We start from the raw sequence: 21,916 nt of genomic DNA on the forward strand, positions 1-21,916 counted from the left end.
TAGAGAGTGCAACTACAATGACAATTCTGACAATACCAGCAACCCTTGAGGGCGACATAATCAAATGCGTTACAAGCAAGCAAATATGAATAAGTATTCGCGTAAGTGATTTTGTGGCTATGTATGTATGTGTGGTAGGGTGCAACAGTTTTTATGCAAAACAAAAAAAAATATAAAAATTATTTTATTTTAAGATTTCCTCCAAAACATTTCGGAAAAATATTAAAATTTATGTGAATTGGACGGTTTTGAAATGACCATAAAAAATTGATTTTTTTATAAATGAAACTAATTCTCAAAAATATTTTTTTGTTTTTCAAAAAATCATACCAAGTAATAGTAAAAATAAACTTAAAATATTTGAAGAAAATTTTCCAGCAATTTTTTTTTAAGACTTATGCCCAAATATTTCGAAAAATATTAAAATTCATTTAAATCATACGGATTTGAAAATAAATTACAACATCGATTTTTTCATAAATAAAACTAGTTCTAAAAAATATATTTTTTTCGTTTCAAAAAATCATACCGAGTAATAAAAAAATATTAAATATTTGCAAAACACTTTCCAGCAAATTTATTTTATGTTAAGACTCATGCCAAAATATTTCGAAAAAATATTAAAATTTATGTAAACTATGCGGATTTGAAAATACCATAAAAAGTCGACTTTTTCATAAATAAAACAAAGTTTCAAAAATATTTTTTGCAAAAAATCATACCAAGTATATTAATTCAAAATATTTGCAAAAAAATATTAAAATAAATTAAAACATCGATTTTTTCATAAATAAACCTAATTCTCAGAAATATTTTTTTGCAAAAAATCATACCAAGTAATTGAAAACTTAAGCTGAAAATATTTGCAAAAAACTTTCCACCAATTTTATTTCATTTTAAGGCTCATGCCAAAATATTTCGAAAAAATATTAAGGTTTATGTCAGCTGATCTAGTTGGAAAATACCATCAAAAATAGATTTTTTTTCATAAACAAAACTAAATTTCAAAAATATTTGTTTCCAGAAAATCATACAAAGATTTCCAGCAATTTTATTTTATTTTAAGACTTCTGCCAAAATGTTTAATTCCGGTAGAAGAACTGCAACTTTTCTTTGGTGAAGCACTCTAATGTACGTACATATGTATGCATCTAAGTGTGTGAGGTTATCATTGACGATGTCGTTGTGCCCCAAGGCTTATACGCGTATTTGTGCATTGTACGCTTGCCCTGCATTCGCGTGCTATCAACTCGATAGCAATATAACAAAAAGCTCATTGCATGCATTCACACGCACATACATACATATATACCGTGCAGGAAAATTCACTAACCAGGGATGCGTTTAAGGAATTTCGAGCCATGGCGTATTGCGATTAAAAGTGATGCCAGTAGCGTAGTCTTAATTTCTCGGCAACTCTATTCCAACCATGCATTTGAAGACAATAAAAAGGGATAAATTAAGGCTTTTTTATACTACTTTTTTGCTAGTATTTTCAATTCGTGTATACTTATGGTAAAAGTTTATGAGCTTCCATATACAATTCGTGGGATATTTTCATGGTGAGATTTTTACAAGAAATAGAAAAAAAGATTTGAAAAAGTTTCCATTTATTGAAATGGAATAATAAGTTTGAAAATATCACCTAAAACAAGAAGTGCTGAGCAGGTTCTGCTAGATGTTTTTAATAAATCATATCTCATTCCTATGTCTCAATATTTCTGTAGTTTTATGTTTAGTTAATCCACTTTTGAGTTATTGCGTTCCAAGCTGTGGGTAAAAAAGTGAAAATTAGGTGCATTCCTCAGTACCACTACGACCGAGATGAAGTCAGAGCAAGAGGACAAAAAGTTTGTGTTATTCATGGATCTAATGCAGCATGTCAATACGGTATGACGATTTAGCAGTTTGCTTTTCTTTTGATAGGATTGAAAAAGAAATGTATCTGTTCGCATGAGGACTTCTTCAACCGCCAAAGAATTAAATTATTATAAATTATAAATAAAAAACTAGTTTGGTTCTTGTCAAGACGCATCTTTCGAAAGAAAGTATCCTACCCTTCCACCTGATCATCTTAATATTATGGAAAGAATAAATTTAAGGCTTGTGGTTCTACTTTTATGCTATTATTTTCAATTCGTGTATGTTTAGGCGAAATGGAGAAATTAAGGAGAAATGGAGAAATCTTAGGGAAATGGAGAGATTAAAGAGGAATAGATAATTATAGTGAAATGTAGAGGTTATGGAGAAATGAATCGTCGCTTAGAGATTTGGATAGCATGATGAGTGAATCGTTGAAACAAAATAATTGAAAAGAAAATTTTTGCTGAAGAGCTTGAATATACATTTTTACGAACTTATTGTCGCACTCGTTTATAAGTTATTTAAAGAGACATAAAGAGATGCGAGAAAATATATGCAAAACGAACTGAGTCAAGTTGGCAACATTCTACAATGAGTAGGTCAAGCCTGTCCAAAATCAAAAACAAACACTACGCCACTGCTATCAGCTTATTTTATTACGTTAGATTTAGAACGGATTGGTGCGTGACTACCGTTCGGAAATACGTAGGTACGAAGCTCCGTGCATGCATAATAGAAAAAGTTTTTTCTAATCCCGGTCACGCTTCGGCAGGCAATATGAAACGTTCGTATGTATTTCTTCCTTGAAAAATCGCCCCATAAAAAACTATTTGCCGTTCGGAGTCGACTTAAACTGTATTCGCGAAAGTTTACTCAATTTTTTTAGGCCTACCAGAGTTTTCATGCCCCAACCTAAGTTGTTTTCAAAAGGAAGCGAAAAATGGTTAAAATATATGTAGGCGCATACAGTTAGGCGGCCGTCGTAGCCTAATGGGTTGGCGCGGGATTACCATTCAGAATTCACAGAGAGACCATTGGTTCGAATCTCGGTGAAACCAAAATTAAGAAAAACATTTTTCTATTAGCTGTCGCCCCTTGGCAGGCAATGGCAAACCTCTGAGTGTATTTCTGCCATGAAAAAGCTCCTCCTAAAACAAAATCTGCCGTTCGGAGTCGGCTTGAAACTGTAGGTTCCTCCATTTGTGGAACAACATCAAGACGCATACCACAAATAGGAGGAGGAGCTCGGGCAAGCACCCACAAAGGGTGTACGCGACATTTATATATATATATATATATATATATATATACAGTTAGGTTTCACGGGAAATATTTTCGTGAAACCTCGTATCTGAAAGAGTCGTTTTGACCTTTACTTTAAACAACCTCTAAAAAAACAAAATTTCTCAGAAAACAAAAATTATATTTAGTGGATTAATTATTTGTCATCAGTTCTTATGCAAATTAATAAATAACGAGTTTTCCAATAAGAGGTGTTATTTTGATATTCAAAGAAAAATGCTGTTTTTTAATATAAATGACCGGATGTTTATTTCATTATAAAAAGGAAGGTATGCCGATAATAGTGGAAAATAACATCAGGTAAATGACCTCCACGACCACGCTTACAGGACAAAATTCTTTTCATGAAATATTCCATAACCGATTTGCAAAGTGGCTGCCCTATGTCCTCGATAGCCTCACGAACTCCATCTTTGAGGTCTTGAATCGAACCTGGGCTGTTGGCGTAGAGCTTCTCTTTCACGTGGCCCCAAAGAAAGTCACAAGGTGTTAAATCACAAGATCTCGGTGGCCAATTGTGATCACCTCTTCGAGAGATAACACACAATGGTCTCGTTGCGTGTGTGGCACGTCGCGCCGTCTTCTTGAAAATAAACGTTGTCCAGATCAATACCATCCAATTCCGGCCATAAAAAATCGTTAACCATCTCTCGATAACGCAGTCCATTCACCTGTAACACTTGTTATTGGAAAACCCTTAAATACATTTCTTCCGAAAATTATAACAGGAGTCTTGTCACGACTGCTCGAACCTATGTTTTGAAATTCAGTGGGCACTCATTGGAAAACTTAACACTTCGACTGATTTTTGTGCTTGTAGAAAATTTCTTGTACGCTTTTGAAAGCCCACATTTTGTTAATTTTCCCAACAAAAGCGCAAAAAACTTTGTATGAAACACAACATTTGCTATCAACAAAATAATTTTCTTTACTTCCGTGATTTGAGATAACCAATACATAAGTTATGATAGTGACCGTAAAGCACTACTTGAGAGAGGAGATCCAACAAAGACGGATCCAAAATATTTTGTTTGTTTGTTTTTTGGTAAAGTCAAGCTAAGATCATGCTTACTAACAGCATATTATTGACTTAATCAAAGAATATAAGAAATGATCGAAAATACTAATATTTTCATGCCTCTGACTGTTCTTAACCACTTAAGCAACTGGTGAATTTTACACAAGTATGACCCAAGAAATATAAATTGTTAAATTTGATAAGTTATTTGTACAACATCTGCAAAATTGCAACTCAGAACACCCTATTGTGGTTGAAGTCAATAGGATGAGAAGCTCGCGTGCCATTCAAGAAATCATGGGTTCATATCAAGGGGAACAGAACCATCCAAAGTGTTTACCATTTTCTTTTAATATACCGCATTTACTTTTCGGTCTATCACTGTCTCACCCTCAAGACAGTCACACACAAAATGTTTAGCGAAGAGAGGTTCGTAGCTAACTTGCTATGAAACAGGAATGTATCTCACTAGTTCAAATTTTCCCTGCAGGGCATACATTTACATTTGCATGCACATACACATCAATCACATTTGTAAGCAATTTCCATTGTTTGGATCTATCCATAATGACCTAAATTCGTTGCCATTTATGAAGGTCCTCATATCTGTACTAAGCAAATATGCAACAAACTAACAACAAGCATACAAATAGGCGCATATAATTATGAACGAGACTACATGAACATATCATGAGTGCTCAACGGGTTATTCACCAGCTAATAATAATGAGATCTAATGTCACTCTCGCTCAAATCTACTCATACATGTAAGCTTCTAATCATTTTGCAAATGGGCTGTGCAACGCGTGACGTATTCACATCACAAGCGTAGATATGTAAGTATGCACAGAGAGTGTTCTGCTTAGTGCGCAGATAATGTTATTGTTAGTACTCGGATATGAAGCCATTTCAGGCAGCAAAATATAAACAGTAGTCGACGTGTTTTGACCGTTTGCTTGGAGAAGATTGCAGAGTTAATAATAAGCCAATCACGTGACTTGAAGCAAAATATTATCCAATCCAGCTGGAGAGCATAATTTAAACAACTATTTTGCATACACTTTGATAATCCACTCGTGTTAGTTTGATGAGATGTGAGTATTAGAGTGTGATGCAAAACTTTCTGAATTACTTTGGTTGCGAAGAGCTCATCTTATTCTTTGTTCTGTTTTATTCTATATTGGCTGTTTAAAGGAAGGTATTTTCTGACTCGCGATATCTCATCTTATTAGATAGATTCCAGGTGGTTCCACTTGCTCTAAAAGTTTAGTGTAGACGGACAGCAAAAAAATGGTAGCTTAAAGTACATCCCTCACAAGAGATCTAGATCTGGAATCTAGTGAAATACATCGTCGAAAATAAAGCTATTTACTGCGAAGAGAAAGAGAGGAAGTTAACTAATTAACGGAATCCTATCTAAAACACTCAACACTATTGGGTGGAAAGGAGAAATTTTTGTTAGAATTGTTTAATTTCCAGCTTCGTAGAGTCCATCAAAGAATCACCAGCTTCCGAAGATGCGCTAGGGACACTATAACTTATGGAATGAAAAAAATTCTTTCAAAAGCTTAATAGAGTGTGTTTGATAACCGCGTAAGGTGTGACGCATAAAATAGTTATGTATATTAGGGTTGTCCTTACAACATCAAACTAACGATTTATTTCAGACCCACACTCTAAATCGGTAATACCGCGGCCAAAGATATCACATTTAAAATTTAATGCCGATTGGTGACAGTTAAAGTATGTCCCACAGCGATGAAAGTTCAAATTAGCCTATGAAAACTCAAAAAATTAAAATGTTTTTTTTTAAATCTGAGATCCAAAATCAATACTACTATAGTCGAAGAGACAAACAAAAATTTGCTCCCGATCTGTTTAATATAATATCAAATGTTGTTTATTTTTATTCGGTTTAAACTTTTTCAGTCTCCATAAAGAAATCTAAATTTTGCACCTGGTGCGACAGGATTTAACCCTCTCCAATAGTAACTTAATTTTATATCTGATATCTTTGCCTATAGTAGTGTCAGTGTACGTGAGATAGTTTAGGAAATCTTATTTATAATTACTTTTTCCACATTCAGGGACCACCCTAATGCATATACATAAATGCATACTAATAGGACTATGAATAAGTTCCTTGCGGTTTTACAACAGATGGCGTAACTTGATTATTATTCCATCGATCCACATTTCCAAACATTCATTGGAGAGCTACTGTCGTAAGGCACAAACGTCAGTATAAGTTTTTTATTTGAAGCGTAAACAACAATATTTTTACCACACTTGAAAATGTCGAATTTCGTGCCAAATAATGTGTTTTTGCGGGGAATTTTTTAATATGAAGAAAAAAGCAGCCGAAAGTCATCGTATCTTGGTGGAAGTTTATGGTGAGCATGCTCTAGCTGAGCGAACGTGCCAGAAGTGGTTTGCACGCTTTAAAAGTGGTGATTTTGGCTTGGAAGACGAAGAACGCGAGGGTGCGCCGCCAAAGTTCATGGATACCGAATTGGAGGAATTGCTCGATCAAGATCCGGCTCAAACGCAAGAAGAGGTTGCAAAAACTTTGGGAGTTGATCAATCAACCATTTCCAAACGTTTAAAAGCCATGGGACTGATCCGAAAGGTAGGCCATTGGGTGCCGTATGAATTGAAGCCAAGAGACGTTGAACGCCGTTTTATGACATGCGAACAACTGCTTCAACGGCACAAAAGAAAGGGTTTTTTGCATCGAATTGTGACTGGCGATGAAAAGTGGGTCCATTACGACAATCCAAAACGTCCGGCAACGTATGGATACCCTGGCCATGCTTCAACATCGACGTCGGCGCAGAATATTCATGGCCTGAAGGTTATGCTGTGTATCTGGTGGGACCAGCTGGGTGTTGTGTATTATGAGCTACTGAAACCGAATGAAACGATTACGGGGGATGTCTACCGACGACAATTGATGCGTTTGAGCCGAGCACTGCGAGAAAAACGGCCGCAATACGCCGATAGACACGACAAAGTTATTTTGCAACATGACAATGCTCGGCCACATGTTGCACAAGTGGTCAAAACATACTTAGAAACGCTCAAATGGGATGTCCTACCCCACCCGCCGTATAGTCCAGACCTTGCGCCATCCGATTACTATCTCTTCCGATCGATGCAACATGGCCTGGCTGACCAGCACTTCCGTAATTACGATGAAGTCAAAAAATGGATCGATTCGTGGATTGCGGCAAAACCGACCGAATTTTTCACAAAGGGAATCCGTGAATTGCCAGAAAGATGGGAAAAAGTAGTAGCAAGCGATGGACAATACTTTGAATATTAAATTTGTAACCATTTTACGTCAATAAAGTTTCAAATTTCGAAAAAAAACCGCACGAACTTAACCATAGTCCTATTACAATTTAATATTTATTACAATTAAAGAAATATTATTTTTACCATAAATAACTCGCTACTCACCACTGACTGGCAACGTGGGCACACAGTCCATCCGCACATCAGCTACCGCGCCCGATATGGCCTGACTCACGTACACAAAACAATATTCCACATACTTTTCTGTGAACAGTTCACAGCTGAAGTAGAGTGAATGGTGACTCTTCACCACTCGCTGTTCGGCCACATAGTGCAACGTAGTAGGTGGTTTCAGCGACGCCACATCGGCGCGCAATTTGGCAAACACGCGCACACGATCACCCTGCTCGAGTATGCAGGACGGATATTCGTAAAGCACGCCAATACCCGTATGTGGGTCACAAGGAAAGATACTGCGCGCATACACATTAAAAACGAATTTATCGCTCCAGTCGACGCTCAGAAATCGACGCGTAATCGGCACATTCGGCGCCGGCACCATCGAGCGCAATTGCACTGCATAATTGCCAGCCAAACCGAAAAGTTCACACCCCAAACGCACCAGCTTATGCTTCGGATAACCGCGCACTTGCTCCATATACAAAATGCTTGATTTGCTGATATTTTGTGGCAGCACTTCATTGCAGCTACGTTGCTTGCCACAGTAGATGAGCTCCAGCCAGAATTGCGGAAGATCTAGAGAGTTGCTCTCAAGCCAAGCGCGTTCACAATTTACTTCCGGAAAACGTAACGTCACCTCTACCGATTGATCGGGGTAGGTGCGCAAGCGTGTCGGCTCCACTTGCATGTCAGCGCTGGGCCATCGTACGTCAAGCGTTTGACGCAGACGCTCATCCACAACAGGCATCAAAGTAGTGGTGGTCACTGTTGGTACTGGCTCACGAGAGCTGCTATTTACGGCAGCAACCGGCGCGGTAGTCTTCAGGTTAGTTACAACTTGCATTTCGTAAAGACCGCCGCGTGTGAATGTCTGACAGGGTACTGATATTTGTGTAACATTGTTTCGTGGATCGGGGAAGACAGGGATATTCTGAACGATTTCTTTGCGTTTGCGGTATAACACCCTTTTTGGGATCGTTTGATTGTGGGTGTCATTGCACGCTGATGGCGTTGTTACTTCCGCACTCGAACTGCTTGTTAAACTGCCATTGAACTGTGCGCTCTCTGCAGGCGATGCATATGTGGTTGTATCATTACCCGGCGTCGCGTCTATTGTATCCGCAAAATCATCAATGATTTTACTAATTACCAAAGTACTTGTAATGGTATTCTCCACAGCTCCCAATCCACCACCACCACCACCGCCCACTTGATGGAAGCTCATCCCACCTAATGGACGAGTCGTGCGTGATGTAGTCGTTGTCGTCGTCGTCGCTGACGTCTTGCTCGTGGTTGTTGTTGTTCCTATTGTTGTGCTCCTCACGTTTGCCTCATCAGGCGCCACTTCAACGACATCCTCAGCCCCATCTCTGGCCACGCCCACAGCACCATTGCCGCCAACTGCGACGGCAGCAGCCACATCTTCACCGCTAAATTGTATCTGCACATGAAGATCTCCGCTTAGGGCAGTGAATGAGCTCGGGGACATGAGACGACCCTTTCGTATGGCGAGCACGTGACCTTTTGTTGGCGACAATGCAGACAATGCAAAATATTCCCGGCCACAGATAAGCGTAATGGAAAACAGCCAGGCAGCATGAAAGGAATAGAGGAGAGAAAAAGGAAAAGTAAGAAGTAGAATATGAAAAAGATTTAATGCAAAAGCTGTGGGCGAAATGTGAAAAGGAAAAGCTGGCAAAAATTATAAATTGTCGTAATTTATTTGCCTTTACTTTTATGCTCGTTTGTTTGTTTGTATTTTTTTTTTTTACTTTTTTCGTGTTGGCTTTTATTGCTGTTTCACATTTGTTTCTGCTTGATTTTCCTATTGTTTGTGGGCAAATATGCGTGTAAGGTGGGCATGTAACTATATATATATATGTGTGGATGTGAGTATGAATGGTTATACTTATACATACGTAAGTGGGTATGTCCTTAACGGCATAGGTGCATTTGTCATCTGAGTATTTTATGAATACACGAGCACGTAGAGAGTGTTATGAGTAATTGTAGTTGGCTTACAGGGTGTTGAGGGCAATTTCGAAGGAAAATGTAGGTATAGAAGAGCAAGCGCCAAGAGCACTTTGGACTACAGGTAGGTAAGCTCTTGGTGAGTGACGTGACGTGACTGGCATTTTTCAAAGAAAAGGTTGCTCGCAAGCTTGTTGCAAAATTGTATTAAGTATCTCTGAACTTTATGTTTTCATAAATCACAAGTTCATTTAATAATACATTTTGATTAAGTATGTCTTGAGAAATTTGAATGAACTGACGGCTTAATGCTCCCTTAAGGGAAGTTCGACGCGAATTTTTCATTTGAAGATAATGTTTACCCTTGTACGTATGAAGGAAATAAATAACGATGAATAATATGCGCTGTCGCTCGGACTGACATTGATGCAGTAGATTAAGTGAAGATTTCGCCCGCCTGAGTTAATTGACAGGGAAGTTATCGGGCAAGCTTTTGTACTTAGTAAGTTAGTTGTTGTCCTGGGCCAAGTAATTCGTCGAGCTTATGCGGGAAATGAAGATATATTTTGGTGTCTGAACGGTAGTCTTGCAGACCTCGGTGGGTAGCTTAGACGGCAAGAGTACCACAGGTACACTACAAGCAGCACTAGAGTGCCGTTTTGATACCATAATGCAAACCACTACCTGGGAAAAATTGTAAAATTTAAAGGAAAAAATACCATCGACAGCCATCCTGTGCTGTTGATTTAGTGGAGGAGAGAAACGAGATCTAGGCTGGAGAATTATCTCAGGCTATTCCCAAAAGGCACACTAAGGAATCTCAAGCGCCTAGCTGCCAGACCCGGACATTCGCAAAGAAAGTGTTCAACATTCTCTTTCTCAGCAGGATCTCTAAAGTTTCTGCAATGGGGATTGCACGGATGACCAAGCTTCTTCGCATGAGTTCCGATCACTCAGTGAACATTGACTACCGCTATGAGTTTGAAAATTGAATGGCGGGGGATCCCAGCACTTTAAATGTCCAACTACTGTCGTACTCTTTGTTCTCAGAGTTTTTAAATTTGGAAATTAAATGGCGGGTGATCCCCAGTACTTTAAGTGTACTGCTTCTAACGTACTGAAGCCAAAGGGTAACACACGACAAGATATAACTCCATCTGTCTCGCGCTTTTTTAAAAAAGAAATTGTGCAATTTTCCTTTAGCAACGGTCAAGAAGACGCCGATGTATGACATGGGACAACTGAAACCAGTTCTGTTGACCCTTCGCTGGCAAGCTCATCGGCAATTTCATTTCCCTCTTTGTTCCTAGGCCCTGAAACCCAGATAACAGAAATGTACGTTCGAGGCATTTGATCTGTGTTTAGTAGAGGAGTTGACCATAATAGAGCTGCAAAATGGCGGGAACATCGGAAAAGATATTTATGTCTCCCTACCAACAGCGGTCCCTAAGTATTTTGCATGCATGCAGGGTCGTCGAAGATCTCTACTTAACACTGCTAGTTTTCGGCAGTTTAAATGAGTTATTTGTTTAATGGCGCACAAACAGTCGCTTATACCAGCGAAGACACATTTAATTGGCGATTTTGCAATTCAGATAGGACTGAAAATCAGCATAGCTAGGGCGAAACTAATGAGCCTCAACACTACCGAAATGTAAGCTATCGATATTGCCGGCACTCTTCTAAATGAAGTAGACGAGTTCTGTTATCTGGGCAGCATCATTACAAAAAATGGAGGGTCATACATGACAATCGCATAGCAAAAGGACGCGCTGCCTTTGGCTTGCGGGATAAAGTATGGAGAACGACGCATATATCTAAAAGTACGAAGTTAAAGATTTCCGACGCCAACGGGAAGTAAATAGTCCTGTCTGGTTAAGAAACATGGAACCTGATTGCATACGTCTTGCAAGCATTTCACTCATTCTGCAATGATTGTTTTCGCAAGATTATGTGGATATTCTGGCCCAACGTCATAAACATCGCTAACCTTTAGGTTGCAACTAAACCAACACCTATCCATCTCGAGGTATGGCGTCACAACAGGAAGGTGTTACAAGAGCTGCGTTACACTGGAATCCCCAAGGGAGCTGTAGGCGCGGGAGGTCAGTCAACATTCGGAGACGGCAGGTTTAAGCAGATGCACAGAAAGCAGTCCATTCCTCAAGATAAAAATAAATATATACACGGAAAAATATATAAATATAATATTTATATAAATTAGTGGGCCTCCTTGGGAGCGAAATGCTTGAAGGACTAAGACCAAGAAGAGTCGTATTGCTTACGAAATTTGTTGTTTCAAACTGTGTCAAGAGAGTCTTAGAACTAGACCTTAGTTCCGTGAGCCCACATTCGGAAAGAACGTGTATTGATGTAAGGAACATAATTCATGCAGACTCTTGGTCAAAAAAATTTAAGAGTGGAAAGTTTCACGGCATGGATAAATATGAATCCAAATATGATACAACTGGGAATACGAATACGAATACGAATATGAATATGAATGCGAATACAAATATGAGTAAAAATCCGAATAGGAATACGAATACGAGTACGAAGAGGAGTTTGAGAGTAAAAAGGAATAGAAATTCAAATAAAAATACAAAAACGAATACGTATTCGAATATAAATGCGAATATGAATATAAATGCGAATGCTAGTTCTGAAATACAAATGCCAGTTCTAACTAACAATTTGAGTAACGGATAGGAGAACTATTATACAAACGACCGATGCCGCCCTCTTGCGATGCTTAGAATTTCTTCATTCAATAGTGCATCTGTATCAAACATTAGCGGCACCGTAGATTAATGAAATTTTTTATATTTTGTAGAAAAAATACATATCCCTAGCCACCGCAGCTGAGCGTGTTTAGGCGTGAATGCCATTCGGCAGCGCCCGGGCTGGGCACATACTGTGGACATGAAATACTAAGTGACAGGAAAAATGTTGAACTAATGCGGTCGCCGCCCGACAGGCAATGACAAATATTCGAGTGCATTTCAGACATGGAAAAGCTTTGTACAAAAATCAACTGCCATCCAGAGTCGACATAAAACTGGGACGACTAACTACTGGTGGGGCAAAAAATACTTGTAAAGGAAACAAAAATTGATAGGGAAAATAAAACGACTAGAGCGTGGGCACGCACGACGAGTGAATAAAAGGGACGGTCGATGAAGCAAAGAGAGAAAAAGAAGGCGAAGGTGAAGCGCAAGCGGAAGCCATAAAAAATTGTAAGCGACAATTCGACCTTAGAGTAGAGAACGCGCTTGGGTATTGATGCTGTTTATTGCCATTTACGTCGTAACTCTTGTACTCCAGCACCACGGCGCATGCTGTAAGTAGTTAATCGCCGTAAGGGAAATAATATTTAGAAAATAATGCAGAGGATGCAGAACGAATGTGAAAAGCCGATTTAGTATTTCCATAGAGCTAAATGGCTCCATCACAGCAGATATGTCAGTCGACATGCGAGTACCTCTATTGGGCTATGAGTTAGCTGAGAAGAGTGCCTTCTAGAAAATGTGACTGGTGCAAAGTGTAAACGTGAAAGGCAGAATAAGTGAGCCATTGATATGCATTGTATATTTAGATTGATTTGAGATTTGCCCTTCGAACTCTTGGTCTTTTGTGCCCAATGCAATATACTTTAACCCTTAATGGTCCAAGGGCGCCATATAAACTACATAGGTTCCTCGAATCGAAAGATTTCAGGCGGAAGACGAAAAACAAAATTTTATTGCGATATTTGCACCAATAAACCAGGGATTCATATTGGAGAGTGCTTGGAAAAGTGTCATACTCTAAATTAGATTAGGTTGATGTGGTTGTCCTGTAGGATACACTCAGGCTCATGCCCAATGTGATGCCGCGTGGGAAGCTCTCTCTCCTAAAACCAGTGTGTGTTTTTCAAAAATTTTAGAATATTTCTGATTTCTGCAGAACTGAGAACTTTCAACTCATTAAAAAATTATTTACCCAAAATAGTAAACCTGCGTCAGGATAGAGCAGTGGCGCGGTAGGTGCGAGATTGTCTCTTTCTGGTTCTCATCTAGACAACTTTTACAGAAGTCATGTGTTTGCACACCCATGCTTTGGGCGTGTCTACCTATTAGGCAGTGCCCCGTTATGACTGAGATCAGTGTGTTAAGACTGTGTTTATTTTGGCTTAGCAAAGATTTTGAGCGCTTAGCATTTGGGCGATTTGGCAGGTGGCTTCATTCCATCATCTTTCGTTTGCTTTCCTTACAATTTCTTCAAAGATGGATGGCTTACATGTTTGTAAGGGTATCCCTTTGTCATTGTCTATGTACTCATCGGCCAATTTGGTGACGAGTCTCGCTAGTTCATCGGCTCGACAGTTACCCTCAATGTCGCGATTGCCAGGAACCTCAGCCATCTCGTTAAGAGATGTGCGGCATTTCATGGCTACCTTGGAGGTTGTCGACTGTTTTGTGAGGCATTTTAGCGCCGCCTGGTTATCAGTGAAAAAGTAGATATCTTTTTCGGATAAAGCACCACACTGTACCAGTGTCGCGGCTTTCAGTATTGCCATACTCTAAAAAAATATAAAATTTAAATAATATTGTTATTATTATTACCCTCCATTCATATACATAAATACATTTTCACTAAAATATTGTATAAAAAAAAATATTTTTCTATGCTTGATTTAAAAATGTTTTACAGCTTCTCTTCATATGAATAATAAATTTGGTGGGAAGTAAACTTGAAATACTTCCAAAACGTTAAGGGTTAAAGCAGTTGTGAACAAAATTCTTAAAATTACAAGTTCTTGCAATCAATTTCCAGAAAGAACTAAAACAGAATAAATGGGCGACGGTATTAATTAATTAGAGTGCAGGGACTTATGGACCAGTTTTGAACAATGATTTGTTTCTTATTTAATTTTAATATTTTTTTAATGAAAATACAGCCCATTCTCCTAGAAAAGAGATATAAATCCACGTTATCAATTTTGTGAAATTTGAAAAAAAAAAATTAATTTTCTTTAAAACTGCAAACTTTTTAATTAGTATCTTGAGAGCAATTTTGAGTATGCACTTTTATCCTATTAAATTTTACCTTTTGTTTTTGTTGCTTTCCTTCGCTGACGGTGTTGGGTGGTTTCTTCCATATGAAATATTACTAAAAATACTAAATTCGTCAGCCACTATTGTAAATGAAGTAAATAAGCTACTACAATTTTAGAAGACCACAGCAAATTAATAAATTAGAAATAAATATTTTGTAGCTGGTCTCCAACCTAACCTAGATTAGGAGGATCCAAGTGCGGAGTTCCCGTGCCACCTGCTCGACATGGCGACCGTGTGCGGACTAAGATTGTTTAGGGGGGAAAGGGGAAACGTCGACCATGGTAGTCCCCTCTACTATGGCAAGGTCATTCTACCTCCTGAGGTGACCCAGTTTCAGGAGGGCGCCGTTAAAATATATCCGGATACCCCTGGTTGCAAACCATCCATTGGGCACGGTGACGAGTAACACCCTGGATTAGGGGGCTGCAGTACAGGACATGATGGGATACCAGGCTAGGGAATAACAGTCGGATTGTCATCGGTACGATAATCTCCGCATGGTGATTGACTGGCCGCCGTCTTTCTGCGGATGGTTGGCTAGCCAATACCCATATGGAGCTTCCCTCTTAGTTCGTGGTGAGCTAACCCTCATGACATGGGGGCTAAACCAACACCTAAGCCTCATCCCCGCGACAAAGAGACCAACTAGATGAGGCGACCTAACTTAATGTAATAATAATAATAATAATTAGTTGCTATAGCGCCATCTGGTAGGTGACTAGTGCCTAATGTGCGCTCCGAAACCATACTGAAAGATATCAATGCACAAAGAGGGTCAATCGGGAAAGTCGAAAAAGAGGCTACGGATTGGATATGGCGGATTATGTATGGTTTAAAAACCTGAAGAGAAGCTGAAAATTATGCAATATTTCTCTATAGTTTTTATATCGAACCCATCTTCATTGAATTATTCATAGATGTGCCAGAAGTCAGCTCATTCTATTAAGGCGCCCGATGTAAAAAAGGAGAAACCCAAGAATATTTATTAGCATTTTTCTTCAATAAACGAAGCAAAAAACTAAGAAGATTTATTACCATTTTTCTTCAAAGACAAAAACACAACAACTATGAAGGTTTAATACTACTTCTCTACTACAAGGACTTTGGCTTATGAATACTCATACAGTGATATTGCAGATGCCATTCTTCTGCGCTTTCTCACCTACATACATCATTATGAGGGTGTTAATATACCAACTTGTGTTTCTGTGAATGAGTACTTAAAAACTTTTCAACTTCAATAAAGCTAAGAGCATCAGCTAAAACACTTAGCCCCTTAATATTAGCAAAATGTTGGTGGTGGGGGGAAGGCAAATTCCTATAATGGGTGGCTAGTTGAACAGTTTTCATACATTTTGTTTTTTTTCAATAGTGGTTTTGACTATTATACAAAATTGTTAAAAAATAATTCAAAAAGCTCTTTATGTTACATTAGTTGGTTTGAGTATTTTTCAGCAGTTGGATGGAGAGAATGGCATGGAACTTGTGTAAGTATATCAGTACATATGCAACGCTCCTTTTATGAGTATTTATAAAGGGTGGCTCATTGATTGATTTCTTTTTTAAATCATTTGTTGTGGGGATAGTTAAATAAATCTGTAGAAAATGGGTGCTTAGAGGAAGCATCATTACCCTCTGTACGCAGTGGAGCTGTGATGAAAAGTGGAATTTTTTTATGAAATATGGATGTAAAGGGTTTTTCAATTGGCGCGGGTCGATTTTGGCGCCCTGTGGCAGCCATTTTGTTTTGGTGACATCTGTCAAATCTTTTGTTTATTATTCAGTTGTTTATGCCAAATCATCATGGCAAGTTACACGATTGAACAGCACGTTCAAATGATAAAACTTTACTATCAAAATGAGTGTTCATTAATGCAACCGTTGCGCGCATTTTTCGGTAGACGTGGTGGCCCTTCCAATTTCTTATGGCCCATATTGAACCATATGGACCTAGACGACATGTGGTTCCAGCAGGACGGCGCTACGTGCCACACAGCAAACGCCATTTCATTCCATTTCAACATCTACCCGCCCTTATTGAAAAACCCTTTATATGGTTTTTGTTAGGGAACATTCAAAACAACAAAAGAAAAATGGTCAAAACTGGGAAAAATGATGAGTGATAATCTTTTTGTAGTAAGCTGTAGCTTCCAAAGTTCCAGTTATATCCATCAAATGGTTTCATTATATTATTGATTGAAGTAAGCACCCTTTTGTTTATTAAGGGGTTAGAGAAAGTCAGAATTTTCAAATAATTGATTTTTTTTGCATTTTCATGAAATAAAGTACCTTAAAAATATTGTGTGAAAATTTGAAGTGAATCCGATGAATACTTTTCGCGTTATTCAGCAATTAACAAAGGGCGCTCGGGCGCTCCGGAAAACTTTAAATGCGTTTTTTTTCAAAACTATTTTTTTAACTGGTGATGACTATAACTTAAAAACCGCTTAGTAGATTTCAATAGAATTTATACTGCTTCTGAAAAACATAAAAACTCGTGTCTGATCGAAAGAAAGGTCAAGGTAAAAAGCTCCTTTCATGCTATGCAAACACGCATATCACCAACGCTCGAATATCTAGCTCGCTAAAAGAAGCCAGAAGCAGCCCATAGAGGCCAGTACAATTCGGTAAACAGCATCGGCAACTGATAGGCCAGCAGAGACAGTCCTTTAGAAGAAATTATATTCCAGAATTGGTAAGAAAATTTGCTTTTTATATTAAAAACAAAACAAAAAGCTTCTATGGTGTGGTATTTGGCCATAGATGTTCTTTACAAAGGCTTTTAAATTGCACCCGTGCAAAATCATGTTGATCCATATCCGAGTTCAGACATGGCTAGAGGACCATGGATTAAAGTTAGTCACAGAGAAAACAGAGCTAATCCTACTAACCAACACACGTATTCCATTAGAAGTAGATATACAAGTACTCGATGTCATTTTATCGACAAAATGAGTGTTCAAATAAATGGGAGTGCAATTAGACATAAGGCTAACTTACTGGGCGCACATAAATTATGCTGTCACAAGAGCAACCAAAGTTCATACAGATCATTCTCTGAAGTTCTTCATACAGAACAATATCTGAAGCAGCGGTTTTAGTTATCAGCGGGACCATCTCTATAGATATTCTAGCGCAAGAGCGCAAACGGAGATGGAAGGCAAAAATCACAGGAATCCAGTACCACGCTTCGCCGATATTAGAGTTCAAACACTCACACTTTGGCAGGCAAGATGGAACTCTGAACGGTACGACTGATGGTCAGCGATACTAATACCCGATCTAAAAAAGTGGGTGAAAGAAAGCACGGTGAGGTGACAGTTTTTGCCCAGACATAGGTCCGTTCGCAAGTATTTGTGGCGAATGGAAAAAGTGAGCCTACCAACTGCATATATGGAGATACTGAGTATGATGATGCGGAGCACACCTTCTTTAAATGCGAGAGGTGGAACATAGAAAGAACAGCTCTGCAACGAACTATTGGTGTATTTACACCTGAAGAAATAATCGAGAAAATGATGATAGACGAAGCAAAATGGAGCGTGCAATGGAAACTTTTGCTGAAGAGCATTGATCTAAGTTTTTCAAAACAGGCAACCCTGGACGCAGGGTGAGTAAGTAAGTGTCCTTCTTAGGACGTCGTATTGGCCCTCCACCTCGAAGCAATACGGAAGCAGTTCCGTGGTGGAGGGAACAATCTAAGAGAAGAGGAGGAATATTTTTAGTGCAATCACCATACACGTAGTAGCGACGGTTACTATTTGGTCCGAAGGCATTTTTAACCCAACCTCACCGACAACCAAAAAAAAACAAGAAAAAAATATACTCTAAAGCTGTTATACCCATATGGAACCTCTCTCGTGTGTTCAAGGCTAGAATAAGCTGTCTTTAGTTCAAGACAATATTACGCATAATTTCGCATTTCACATCCTTTAGAAGTTGCTTATTAAGTTAAATTCACTACATAGCACAAGGTGGCGCAAAATTAATCACCCAATCGGAAGATTTATAATTTTTCTAAATGGCGTCGAACGTTAATTATATTTAACGCTTGCGAATTAGAGAGATGTTGTATACAAACAGGCAAGAATGGAGCGTGTAAGAGCCAAAATAAAGATATCTATCATTCACAATCATTTTTTTAATTAGTAAGAATGTTATTAAAAAAAATTGGATCACTAATTTTCATATACAGCTTATTTTTTTTTAGTATACAAGCCGATTGCCTCTTCATTTTTACTCACGATAATTTATATCAATATTATTATTTTTATTTTTTAATTTCATAATATTTTTTGAGGATGGTTAGAGCTCATTATGCTTAAAGTGCTTCGATTTCCAGAATTTTGAGAGAATTTAATTCGCTTTCAAATAAGATTTGCCTTGCTTCTTCTTCTAAAAAATACGACTAAAAATGTTACGAAAGGAAATGGTTAACTAGTTTCTAAGTAACATCTAACATTCGTCCTTTCTAATCTATAAAAAATGCTGCATTTTCTACAATAAAAGGAAAAACAATAGAGTATACATTTAAATTATTTTGAACTGAATTGTTAAAATAAATCATAAATCTTTAGCATGAATCTGTTTTTTAAAGTCTGTAAGAAGTACTGTATTATTATCATCATCATCATCACCATCTTCATCATTCGGTTAACAGTCTTTAGCAGACCATAGCTTCCGAAGCTGCATTCCTCCAATTGACTCGATCATTGGTCAGCTCCATCCAATTGGCAGCACGCATTGTCCTTAGACAATTTACCGCAAAGTAAATATAAGTCACCTTTTCCGCGGTCTTCCTCTGCTTTCTTTTCCCACCGACTTTGTGCTAGTAGCTCTATTTTTTTGGCATTATGCTTATATGACTTATACTGTATTACTAGATTATTAATAATTAGCCACAAAAAAACATGGACAATTTTCAATTCCTTCAACTGGAATAAGGAGAAGGGTTGCCCAAGGTAGGACACTATATAGTGAAATTGAATTCCCTGCCGTCCAGAAAGAAAACATTTCCCTTATTTATCTTTTTCTTGATTTAGCAGCTTTGTCATTCTTCATTTATGTCTACATTTATGTAAACTTACTAAAAAATGCATCAAATTTGCCTTTAAATGCCAACTGTCACAACATAACACTGACAAGCTTTTAATTACACCTTTACGGAAAGCACCAAAACACAACATACAAATATAAATGCACCAACAAGTTTGTAAACACACATAGATATGTGCGTATGTATACTACGAGGGAATAATAATGACAACTGTGGTTGCACAGAATGCATAGAAATGAGGTTCAAGTGCATGTATGCGTGACAAATATGCAAATCCTTTGTTGTGCTATACCTACGGTCATAGATATAGGTATAAATTGAAAGAAAATAATATGGATCCTAAGGGCGGAGTTTGCTGCTTTATGCTGTAGAAAATGGGGAGTCTGCTTTTGAGGCTTTCGATATCATCTGACTCACCAAAGAATTGCCTTAGATCACACGTGGTTCCTGTCAATTTAAATACATAATGGAAAGGCTTACGCCTCAACAACGTTTACCAATCGTACCATTACTCGTATTACAAAAACCGACGCTCTGTGAAAAGTGTTCATCGCGCGCTCAGGTCAACAATTTTCTTCAGCGATGAGTGCCATTTTTGGTTTAATGAATACGTCAATACGCAAAATTGTCGTCTTTGGGATCAAAAGCAACCAGAAGTCATTCAAGAACAGCCACTACATCTATTGAAAACAACCGCTTGGTGCAGCTTAAGGGCAGGAGGAATCAACGGCCCATATTTCTATAAGGTAAGAATGGCGCCAATGTAACAGTGAATGCCGAACACTGTCGCGTTATGATAAACGACTTTTTGATGCCAAAAGTTGAAGCCCGCAATCTCCACAAAATTTAGTTCCAACAAGACGGCGCTACTTGCCATACAGCGCGTGAAAAATGGATTCACCCGCCGTCGTTTCGTTGGGCTCTGATTTCAGGTCAGTGGATTGGCCACCCAGATCGTGGTATATCACACCTTTGGGTTTTTATTTGTGGAGGTATGTAAAGACTAGCGGCTTCGGTAGTCTAGCGTAAGTGAACTAGCCCACCATCCCAGAAGTTGTTGTAAAACGAGCAAAATCCGTGGCGCCAGCAAGAGAAAGCGGGCGATCGCGTTAATAGCGCAGACACACGAAATTTAGCGAAATCCTCAACCATTTGTGCGATCCTCCTACCAGAAAAATGTGAAACATAGCTAGCGCTCTTAGCAGTAAGAAAACGTTGTTCCTAAGCAACGACAGGTGAGCATTCCAACTACTTAGATCTCTACCTCTGTACCATTTAGCTAAATGCTGAATGCTTTGTGGATAAACCAACTACGATTGAGGCATTGGAAACCAATATTACTAAAGTTATTCATGAGATGCCGACCGAAGTCCTCCAGCGAGTCATTCAAAATTAGTGTTTACGGATGGCCGTATTTCGGCGCAGTTGCGGACAACATTTGAGAGGGATTATCTTAAAAAAATAAATGACATGAATGGTTCTATACAAAATTAAAAAAGATTGCCCACTCAATTTGTATTTTCGTTGTTTTATTGCGATTTAAATTCCGATACCTCTAAATTGATCACCCTCTACATGCTATTTATGCAAGGTAATGAGTCAAAATACCGATAAGCACTAGTAAAGGCACCAATAATTGGCAATAAATTAAGCTAATTGCGCAATTTCCAGTTACATGTGGCACCAGCGGCCAGTTACACTGAAATGAATAATAGAGCGTATCTAATAATATGACCGCATGTGTATGGGGATGCTTCAGAATGCATGTGTTTGTCTTTTTCAGCACTCAACGCATCACTCAACTCGTGTTTTCTTTACCTTACACAGTGCAATTTGGCTTTTAAGCACAAAAACATACTCACGCGTGCATTAAGGCAGCACACATATTCGTGCATACATGAACGCACACGTACCCCCATGTATATATTTATATATACATATATATGTGTGTATGTGTGTGTGTAGCTGTAGTATATTATTTTATTATTACACTCAAGTGCTGTTATTACGGGTATTATTATATACACTGCATTGTTGTTGTTAATGTCGCTTTTGTTCTTATTGCTTTTGTTGCTGCTGCGCTTGTATTGTTCATTTGTGTCTTTGTGTGTGCATGCGCACATATTTACG

General features: G+C 38.3%; 1 protein-coding gene across 1 annotated transcript in view; it reads right to left on the reverse strand.

Annotated features, from left to right (window-relative positions):
• LOC129242135 (uncharacterized) overlaps positions 1–21,916 on the reverse strand; it is a 159,712-nt gene that overhangs the window by 54,892 nt on the left and 82,904 nt on the right. The window contains exon 4 of the mRNA XM_054878694.1: positions 7,646–9,181. Within this exon, the coding sequence (XP_054734669.1) occupies positions 7,646–9,181 (1,536 nt within the window). The remainder of the gene's footprint in view (positions 1–7,645; positions 9,182–21,916) is intronic.

This window comes from Anastrepha obliqua, chromosome 3 (genome assembly GCF_027943255.1).
Source record: "Anastrepha obliqua isolate idAnaObli1 chromosome 3, idAnaObli1_1.0, whole genome shotgun sequence".
NCBI lineage: Eukaryota > Metazoa > Arthropoda > Insecta > Diptera > Tephritidae > Anastrepha > Anastrepha obliqua.